General features: G+C 45.0%; 1 protein-coding gene across 7 annotated transcripts in view; it reads right to left on the reverse strand.

Annotated features, from left to right (window-relative positions):
• Positions 1 to 10,219, reverse strand: part of KLHL6 (kelch like family member 6) — a 37,848-nt gene that overhangs the window by 3,144 nt on the left and 24,485 nt on the right. For 6 of the 7 annotated variants that reach the window (XM_064435821.1, XM_064435819.1, XM_064435820.1 and 3 more), the window contains 4 exons: positions 7,110 to 7,559; positions 4,771 to 5,008; positions 1,268 to 1,470; positions 112 to 325 (listed from right to left, as the gene is read on the reverse strand). In XM_064435821.1, the coding sequence (XP_064291891.1) occupies positions 112 to 325; positions 1,268 to 1,470; positions 4,771 to 5,008; positions 7,110 to 7,559 (1,105 nt within the window). The remainder of the gene's footprint in view (positions 1 to 111; positions 326 to 1,267; positions 1,471 to 4,770; positions 5,009 to 7,109; positions 7,560 to 10,219) is intronic. The other variant, XM_064435825.1, reaches the window with a different exon arrangement.

The raw sequence follows: 10,219 nt of genomic DNA on the forward strand, positions 1-10,219 counted from the left end.
CCCACCCCTCGCTAAGGGAAGAGCCATCTCTGTGGGGATGAAATGATCACAGAAGCACAGGACCAAGCCCTGCAGGGTGCAGACGAGGCGAGCCACGGGTGCTGCACTCACCCACCACATAGATGTGGTCCCTGAAGCTGGCAGCGTTGATGCACTTGGCCTCCACGGGCATGGCAGCCCTCAGGCTCCAGGCGTTGGTGGCCGGGTCGTAGCACTGCGTCTTGTCCGTGGCCAGCTTCCCGTTGGGGCCCCCCCCAATCACGTACAGCTTCTTCTTGTAGCTGGCTGCTGCAAAGGAGCTCACGTTGACCATCAGGGGAGCAGCCTGGGGACCAAAAAGGATCATTAGTAACCGCGTGAAGCAGTCAGACTGATGCCCCGTGGGGAGGGAGCCTGCGGAATTTTAAGTCAGCATCCCTTTTTAAGCAAGGTTCAGAAGATGATGTTTCTAAGGATAAGGGAAAAGTATGTTTCAGCTTTTTCTTAAGACTGCAAAAACCCTTAATAAAAATATGCTCTGTTCAAATGCTGAGATTAAAATTACTTTATCAATAATTCAAAAGCTAGGAAATTTCAGAAATGCCAAAAATCTCCTTTACATGCTTCCAGACATTGCAAAAAAGCACAAGAAATTTGTTTGTACCGATCTTGCTACTTGCAGCTGTGATTGTTAGAGTCCTTCACATTGCTTTGTATAATCTAGAGACAATGGGTTGTGTCTGCTGTTATGATACCTAATCTCATTACTGTCATGGATTAATTGGCTGCCTAATTCTCTCCTCTCATTGCTTGAAGTACAGTGAGTAGAACTGGAGGGGGGGAGTGGGTTTAATCCTGTTTACCTTCAAACCTGTACTTTCACTTTAATGTATAACCCATACCATATATAAGGCACAGCTTGGTAGACACATTTTATATACATATAAAATGTGTCAGAGCAGTAGTTTTCAGCCTGTGCTCTGGCTCATGTATACTATATACTTACTCCTTGATTTATGGACTACTAGCATTAAAAGCCAACTAAAAAAAAGGAAAGTTAGGCATTAGATCTCTCATAGGAAATGATTGGCTGGCAATCTGGGAATATTTTTACCTTCTAAAGGATATGTATTTCTATAGAAAAAAATATTTAGGGTTTTTAAAGACTAGAAATACTTAAAAGAATTATACAAGATCATTTCGATGAATCCAAGATTTCCATGAACCCTAAGATTTTCTAAATAAAATATTCCAAATAATTAAAATGTTACGTGGTGCAGCCTCTTACCTCTGACCAGCAGTTATGAAAGGGATCATATGCTTCCATGCTGTTGATTCTCTGCATGCCATCAAAGCCCCCAATGACATACACTTTGCCACCCAACACTGCCATTTTATGTCTCCAGCGCCCGATGTTGAGATACTCAATTTGTATCCATTTGTTGATGGAGGCGTTGTATTTCCAGACATCGTGCTTTGTTTCTTTGCCACCTGTAGTGTACATGATGTGTAAATATGATAGCACAGCTTGTATTTACTTAAAAGCTCCAATATGCCTAAATTTAAGTGTGTTCTCTCACAATGGAAAGTAAATCATTATTACTGATTGTTAACTAATGCTGTTACAAAAGACAATTTCTGCATTTAGTTTACTTAATAGTGAAGGACACTGAACAATTTCTACAGCCAAATATTCAGTGAAGATAAATCACCGTTCCTCACTTTACCAGCCCACAACCACTTTCATTTCAATACTGAGTGCATGACCAACCACACAGCAAGGTGACATGCAGGAGATTTTTGTGCAACACCAGGGCTTTGCAGAACTGCTGCAAAGGTACAAACAAACAAATGTGATTTAAGTAAGGTAGTGGAGGATGCTGCAGCTGCTAGTTCCAAATCCCTTGAAGACAGGCCTGCACTGGAAAACTGCCAGGTTGTGCAGGGCAGATCCAGCCAGCCCTGTGGTTTGCATCATAAAGCAAAAGACCTGACTGTGCTCCTCCCAAAAACAGTCCTGCAGGACTTGGAAGTTTTACTATTCAAACCTGGGACCATATGGCTGCGATCCCATTTTTGTGCCTCTCTTTCTGGTCTCTTTATCTACAGACTTGGGTAAGCTTCATATTTATAGCTTGAAGATCAAAACTAGACCCTGCAAACTCATTCTAGAGCTGACCTGCAAGTGGGTCTTTGCTTGTGCTAAAGCAGGGAGCAGTGTTTTAAACAAGAGCTGTTGTTTGCCTACAGTTTCTGGTGTATCTGTAATACAAACAGATCTAGTTAAGCCTGAAACCACATTTACAGACTGAGTAGCTTATTCCATCATCTGCAACCTGATTTGCAGATGGTGAATATACTGAAAAGAGAATCCATATTCCATTGAGAAAATGTCTGTCTTCATTGGTATTCTGTACTGCAGACAGATCACTGCAAACTGATGGAGCCTATCTCTGGGCCAAACAGCAGATTGAATGGGAGATAATTAGCATGCTAGAAAGAGTCGTTTGTAATGCTTTTGTCCTAGTATTTTTCACATGTATGTGGTGAATTTTCTTTGCACTCAAATAGCTGAAGTGGCCAAAGGGCCTGAATGCAGCATTCATGGCTACAAAGGGGCTGAGAGACTGCAGGTGTTCCCTTTACTCTCCCTTGAAATTTCCCTTTGACATGAGCTTGTGCTTTCCTCCACAGGCTGAAACTCATGTAGTAGCTTGAGCTGGACCAGTGGGTGAATTTGTTGCACATCAGGGAGAGATTTTTGAGAGGACTAGAAGTTAATTTTGTTTCTGTTTTTCCTCTGGACAACAATTCTTTCTAATTTGAAGAGAAATTGTGCCTAAATTAGTAAAAGCATCAGAATGGTGAATGATAATTCATGTCATTTTTAGTTATGCTGCAAATGTAGTGTTTCAGGCTATCCAGTCAAAGCATTGAAACTGTTTTGGGGAAATCATGATCTAACAGTAGTCATAATCTTGTGCAAAGGACGTTCCTATTTTTGAGATGCTAAAGGAGCAGGGAAGACTCCAGACTGTACCAAGATACAGCAGGAAATAAGCACATGGAATGGGAGATCAAGTTAGGAAAAATGAAAGTCAAGTTAGAGTAGAAGAAAATTAGAGGAGCTAAAGAAAGAAAACAAAAGTAGAAGGACATGCAGGAGGAATCAGTATTTAATCAGGATTGAGACACCAATAATTGGTTTAGCTGAGAAAAACATGCTAATGGCTTTGGTCCACTCAGCCTTTTATTTGTGTGCAAAGGGCAAAAAGGGGAAAGGCAATGAGGGAATGGAGAGAGGGACTCAGAGATATGAAAGTAAGTAAAGAAGGAAGAAAAAGAAGCTGTGAGAATGGAAGCAAAGGGAAAGCCAGCTTAGACTCACCACAACAGGGAATGTGTTAACCTGGCCTGGAGGTAGCCTGGATAGAACATAAAATAAAAGTGGAGAAGAGACATTGGGAAAGATGTCAGGAATAAAAGAATGCAAGAGCCTTGAAAAAGAGGGAAGGGTAATAAATTGAAAGTAAATGGAAAAAAGACCTCTCAACTCAAGGGTGTGAAGGTGAGGGGAATATTCCCTAGTTGGAATGTTTGACTTAGGCTTCTCTCTACAGCTACCTTTTAACAGAGGGGCTAATGCCAGAAAGTCTCTATGGTGGACTGACAGGAATAACTTTCTTTACTTGTAGTTATGGAAACAGTAATCTATTTCTTATCCCAGGATAAAAGTTTAATAAATGTTAAATTGGAATGAAGTATCAAATATATGTGGATTCCCAAAAGAAAGAATACAATGGAAGATATTTGAATAAAGGCAGTGGACCACTATTCACACTTTAGCATTCACACTTTGGTCTACTCTCCTCCTTTCTACTCTTCTGTTTTGATGGAGTACAGAATTTGGTGGCCAGTTTTGCAGAAAGGAAGTATTCTACCTATGAAGGCCCTGCTCTGTAACATGGTCTCTAAAGCCACAGTGAGGAAAAGCTTGCTGTCACTTTTCCTCTGGAAGCACAACAAGATCATCCAACTTGTTTTTTGACAGGCCATCAAAAGCAGCTGTCAAACTGGCCAACAAGATTGATTTAACATTTTGATTGTCAGAGTAAAATCTCAGTAGCTCTGGGATCAAACCCTGTGTGGAGCTCAAGTGTATTTGTGTGGGAAGTTAAGTACATCTCCTGAAGCTCTTGGGATGATGATCAGCACATGAGTTGTTCAGACCCACACTGGGTGTCTGGAACATGCGATTTCATCTGGCTTTGACAGTTTATACTGCCAAGTTAATGACTGTGGGTGGGCAGGTCTAGAGTCCTCTATGGTGGCAGCTTTCAGGGAGCAGCCAAACATCAGTGACAGTTCCCTGCAGGTTCTTGACTGACTTTTGCAAAATGACTCAGACTCTGGCAGGATTTTGCTAATGCATGTGGAGCTTCAAATGAACTTGTCACAAGAAGATGCTGAAGCAATTTGTCATTTTATGTTTGGTGAACTGTTCCCAAGAACCCTTCTGTGACCTCAGTCACTGTTTAGGGTGCTGCACAAAAGTACCCATGCACATAGATCAGTGCTGTTTGAAAAGGAATCCTGTGCTCAGATCAGAGCTAGGCAGTGTCCTTACAAATCCAGTGCTCTCTGGAGCATGTCCAAAGCCAAAGCATTAAAATACCTGCAGTGCTTAATTTTTCTAAAGCTGCCTCAAGCATGGTCTCGATAAAAGCTGGAAATAATTGTGAGAATGCTTTGTTCCCCTCCTGCACTCCCAGTCAATGTCTTGTTCCTTACCTGATATGTAGACTTCATTTTTTAGAGTAATGCATGCAAACTCCACCCATTTTTTATTCTCATTCTCTGGCTCCTGCTCTGTGATTGGTAATTTTGCGACTTCCAGACGGCTTCGCCTCAAAGGATCCAGGCAAGTCACTTCTGCTACAAACTTCTCATCTTTTGTACAGCCCCCTATGATCATAAACACCTCAGACTGGAACTCGTGCATCCTGGGCTTGGTCCTTTCTGTGATAATCTAAATGCAAGTGAGACAGAGTGAGTACACAGGGCACTTACACCTACGATTACAGAAAGGCCAGGTGACCTTTTCTTTGATTACCTGTTCTTCAAATCACAGCAGGCTTACATCAACTGAACCAATTAGCCAAGGCTTTCTAATTTAAAAGTCTGAAAAGCATCCTAGAATTATTCAGTAGAGATTGCTGTATCCTTCTTTCAGCAGGATTTTTCCAACTCTGAACTTAGCTGCTTTTGCCTGTCTACTAGGATCCTTTCAGATCCTTTTAGGAATTTCCAGGATGGCACCAAGAGCTATGCAGGTGAGCAGTAGTGACAAGGCTGGGTGCACGTCAGGTAGCTGAAAAGGACAGGTTTTATTTGGGTTGACAGAGTGAGGGCAGGGTAGGGGGACCCCAAGGTTTGTGTATGCCTTGGGGAGCTCAGAGAGAGCAAGACTGCAGTTAGTGCTAGCAGAAAATAATTGCTCTCATTATTTGTCCTGAAGAGATATGTTAGTGTCAGAACAATAACAATTCTCAGCTGTGGAGGGGTTATTTTTATTTGTTTCTTTGTGTGTAAGCTCTTACCTCAAGCCAAAATTAGAAGACTTATTTAAAGCCAGCACCAGGCTCTGAAATGTGCTTAGCTCTAATTTACTGCTTGTTGGCTCAGTTTATTGACCAGGTCTTTGTTTCAGGGACACTGGAGAAGTTCACTTGCCAGGTAGATGTTCACCAGGAGCAAAGAATGCAAGGGGTGCTTGGAAACTTGTGTTCTCCTGGGAGGAAATGCTTGCAAACAAGACCCACAGGTTAAATGCCGTGTCAGGAGGCAACTTGCTTAAAGTTTTACCTCTCTTTCTGCTTTTACCATGTTTCTATAAATTGGTATAACTTATCCATATTAAAAGATATTATCTACACAGACACATATCTTGCATTTTGACTATGTCCAGAAAATGAATAGGCACATTTTTGTAGAACGTGAGTCCCAGAACTTGCCAGCTTCCAGGGCTCTGTTTGAACCTGCCTGGCACCCTTGCGAGGCGTCAGCCCCGGGGAGGGCAGCTGGCAGCGCAGCCTCCTGCGGCTGGCCCTTTGAAGATGAGCGCAATGCGTGTTCAGCCCGGGGCAGCGCTGCCTTTATCTGTCCGCATGCACCTGACAGCACTGCCCAGGGCACAAGGCTTGCCCAGGGAGCTCCAAACAGACCGCCCCAGCTCACCGAGCAGTGTCTTGCACGGAGAGCGCTGGGTCTGTCCCCCCTGGCCGTGCCGGTGACACAGGTGACACAGGTGACACATCCGCCCTGATGGGTCACAAGGCCCTCCTGTGACTCTGACTGCGGAGGGACACGTTTCCTCACACGCTCACGAACTTTGCTCCTGTTGTGAAATCTGACCTCTTGGTTGCTCTCCCCTCTCCCCCATATTTTGGCCAGGGAGAGGTGACTGATACCTCAGTTTCCAAAGGGGACAGGCAATGGAAGGACTGGACATCCACCACAGCCTGCACTGAGCAGGCAGGACAGGACTCGACTGGGTGTCAGGATTAATCTGTCTCTTTGGGGGCAGGGACCTCTGCAAACAGCAGATGAGCAGTCCTCTCCTCTGCAAAGAGACCATCTTCTTCACAGGAGGAATATTTCCTTTATGAAACATTTTCCCCATAAGTAACAGGGGAAGATGTTACATATTAACATTTGAAAGAGTCATTACAGATTGTGGCACAGTTTGGTGGGAAAATTATTAGTCTTTTCTTAGTCTTGAAGTAATAGCTGAGAGGGTGAGGTGTCAGGGCTAACACCATTTGCCTTTTTACTAGGGAAGCTACCTGGGGTCTTCATTTAGCAAGAGGGTGTATGAAGGGTCAAGCCCAGATGTTCATAAACAGGAAGCTGTGCGCTTTGTTTTAAAACAACCCACCAAAATCTTCTGAACTGTCTCAGACAGCAGGATAAATTCTGAGGCCCATTTTGACTTTTCAGTAGCACCAGTTAGTGGAAATTCAGTGTGATTACCTTTTTCTGCCCCATGGCACTGCTCCTTTCAAATCGATTTTTGAGCTGAAGCATGAGACATTTACAAAGAGCGGCTAATACCTTCCTGTTTTACTCACCTCATTGCCTGACAGATGGTACATTCTTGCTTCTTGGAGCAAAGGAAAGACATCTGGACACTGTCTAATGAGTTGATCAGCTTCAACAGTCTCTACAAAATACCAGGGGTCCAAGAGGGGCAGCCGGACGTTCTCCAGCACGTATGGCAGGAGAGAAAACCTTTCGGACTCCTTGTAACGGACCCAGTTCATGACGGTTTCGAACACCTGCGCCTCCTCCGTGACACAGAGCTCATCACTCTTCAGCGTGCTGCACAGGATGTCCGCCGGCAGCTCCAGGAACTCCTCGTAGTTCAGGACCTGGGTGAAGTTCTGGATAATGTAGTTCTGTACCTGTTGTTTGAGGCTGTGCAGGGAGTGGGCGTCAGCCAGCCTCAGGATGCCGACGCAGTTCTCTGGCTGGAGCGCTTCGGTGAGAAAACTGGCACAAGCATCTACCATGCGCAGGAACTGTGGGCAGAAAAAGCTTGTATAAGCACAGAAGGGTTAATGAAAACTATCACAGGGGAGCCATGGAGCAACCAGCCATGCCCAATACAGTAAAGAGCTGAGGGAGACAAGAACTGGATCATCTGAGCACAGGTATCTCCCAAGACCTGCAGTCTGAAATAAGAATTTCTTCTTCCTACTGCTTTTATTCCCTCTGCATCCCATTGCTCGTTTCCCTTCTTGCAGGATGCAGAAGACCTGTGACAGTCATGAATTTTATTTGTTTCATGAAAGGGTTTCCTGCTATTCCCTTTTCCTCCATGAGATCTCTAAGCACTGGCAATCACGGAGTTACAAAGCACAGATAAGGACCCCAGGCATCCAATTTGCTTCCCCTGCTTCATCTTTCATATCATCTCAGACCAGCTAGAGCAGAGTCTGGTTTTAGAGTGAAGGTGGCTCCACTGTCTGTATTTAAACTCCAAGTGCATCTGAGGCCTTGTGGGAGGGGTGGGCAGTGAGCGCTGAGGTCTGGGAGGTTTGGAGCAGTGTGCTGCCCCAGAAGGAATGGGCAGCAGTCCTAGACTGGGGTGAGTGGCAGGAAGAGACTGGCCTTCAGCAATTCTTTTGAGCTTCCTGACAGACAGGGCTTTCTGGCAAGAATCTGTTGTGGGGGAGGCCTTCAGAGGGTCTAGTGACCTGATTTGTCATCACTATTAGCTGAAAACAATATTGATATGCATTTTACACACAGAGTCTTCTTAATCTGTCTTCAAACTGGCTGTGTTTGCATTCAATAAGGCATCACAACTACTCTCATAAATTTCCTTGGCAAAATTACCCCACCTGAGGGTCCCAAGCACACATATTCTGGGCCACAGGTGTCTGCGGGATATTTGTAAAAACTGTGATCTGAACTGGATTGCTGATAATTATTCAGGAATTGAGAACCAGTTTTGGGTAGAACTGATCAATTACAATGCTTCATCCTAATAGATTTTCCATCACCTCTGTGATTTCAGGTACAAATACTGCCACTGAACAATGCAATAAAGATGGGTCAGAGCTAATGTTGTGCATTTCCATCTGTGCTTTTTGGGTTGTTTTTCCGTCCAGTGTCAGCAAGCAAACCATTTGAACTCATGTTTTCTCACTGGGGAAAGTTGTGCAATAGTAATTGAGGGGCAAAGAGGAAGCGAAACATTTTTAAACACTGTAGTATGTAGATTTGTTTCAGTAATTAGGGTAGAATCTTCCAGACCCATCGGTGTCGTGTTGACATATTTAGACTGTTTATCAGAGCTGAGCGATCGCAGACGCTGTGTACAGACTGCCTGGTTCCTGTTTTACATTTAGATGTGGTCAAAAGTTTAGAGAAATGCAACTGACTGATGAACGAGGCTATGTGAGGTCTCAGAACGTGTTGCCACCACTGACATTAATTGTGATAAAAATATATCAGTGGCCCACAGTGGCACTGAGGCACAGCTCAGTGACCCCTCTGCACCTGCCACATTCCCCTTGCCTGCTCTCAGGGCAAACACTTTGAACTCATCAGTCATTTCCTTGAGGATCTGAAAGGACTTAGCCACCAAGTGGCTTCAGACCTGAGGCAGGTTAAGCATCAGCCTTATTAAGCTTATTAAGCATAAGCATTCAAAGTTGTCAGTAATGAGACACAAAAAAACAAACCTAGGATTTGCCAAGGTCAGATCGACTCATCAGTGACTCTGGGAATAGACCCCAAAACAACGTTCTCACAGCCTGCAGCAAAGCTCCGTAGAGTTCTCTAATTATACATGGCTTGTTAAGAGCAGTGCTGAGGTGACAGGGTGCACATGGCTCTCACGGCCAGCAGGCCCCACTCCCTCACTGCGGGGCTGTTTGTGGCCAGGCAAATGCAGAACTGCGAGGTGTGGGTGTGAGAAACAGCCCCGCTGAGGCTCCACCAGAGAGGCTGGGCTGCTTGGGAGCAAATCAAGGCAGGACTTTCCCTGTTTCTGCTCCTCGTCTCTGCGCTGCACTGACTCCCCAACACTGCCTTCATTTAGACAATAAATTCCCCCCAAAACTCCCCCAAAACTTGCTGGGCATATGTCAGTCAGTCCCAGGAGAGCCGGTGGCTGACTCAAGAGAGCATCAGAAGGAAGAGAACCCTGAGCCTCTGCTTCATCTGCTCTGATTATTCTAGCAGAGCTCTGAATTTTCCACTTGTCCACTGTGAGTACCCTTCCTAATGCCAATCCAGGCACTTTAAAAGCCCTGTTCCCTGAGAACAGTTTCTTCAATAAGTTAGTCCTTCTCCTAACACCCATGTGAATCCAGGTTCTCACTTGCTAGAGACATCCCATACACTTACTTGGCCTCCAGTTGGCTTTCACTCTGAGTAGTAAAATGTGTTCTCCCCATAGAGTCCTCGCTTGTCCCAGCTGTGATTCCATGGTGTAAGCAGTGCCAGCAGCCCTGCCTCCAGCTAGAGCCCCCAGAAGGGGAAGGCAAGGGGCACTGAAAGGTCTTTCATTCACAATCCCTCTCTGTATGCAGCACACTTCAGGGCCAGATCCTGCACCCTGCAGCTCACGGCCCTCAGCCACCGGCTCTGCTGCGGCTGCTGCAGGGACAGCAGGGCCTGTCCCGGCTCAGCAGTGACACCGTGCCCCAGAGAGCCCGGCCAGAGCCAG

This window comes from Passer domesticus, chromosome 11 (assembly GCF_036417665.1).
Source record: "Passer domesticus isolate bPasDom1 chromosome 11, bPasDom1.hap1, whole genome shotgun sequence".
Classification (NCBI taxonomy): domain Eukaryota; kingdom Metazoa; phylum Chordata; class Aves; order Passeriformes; family Passeridae; genus Passer; species Passer domesticus.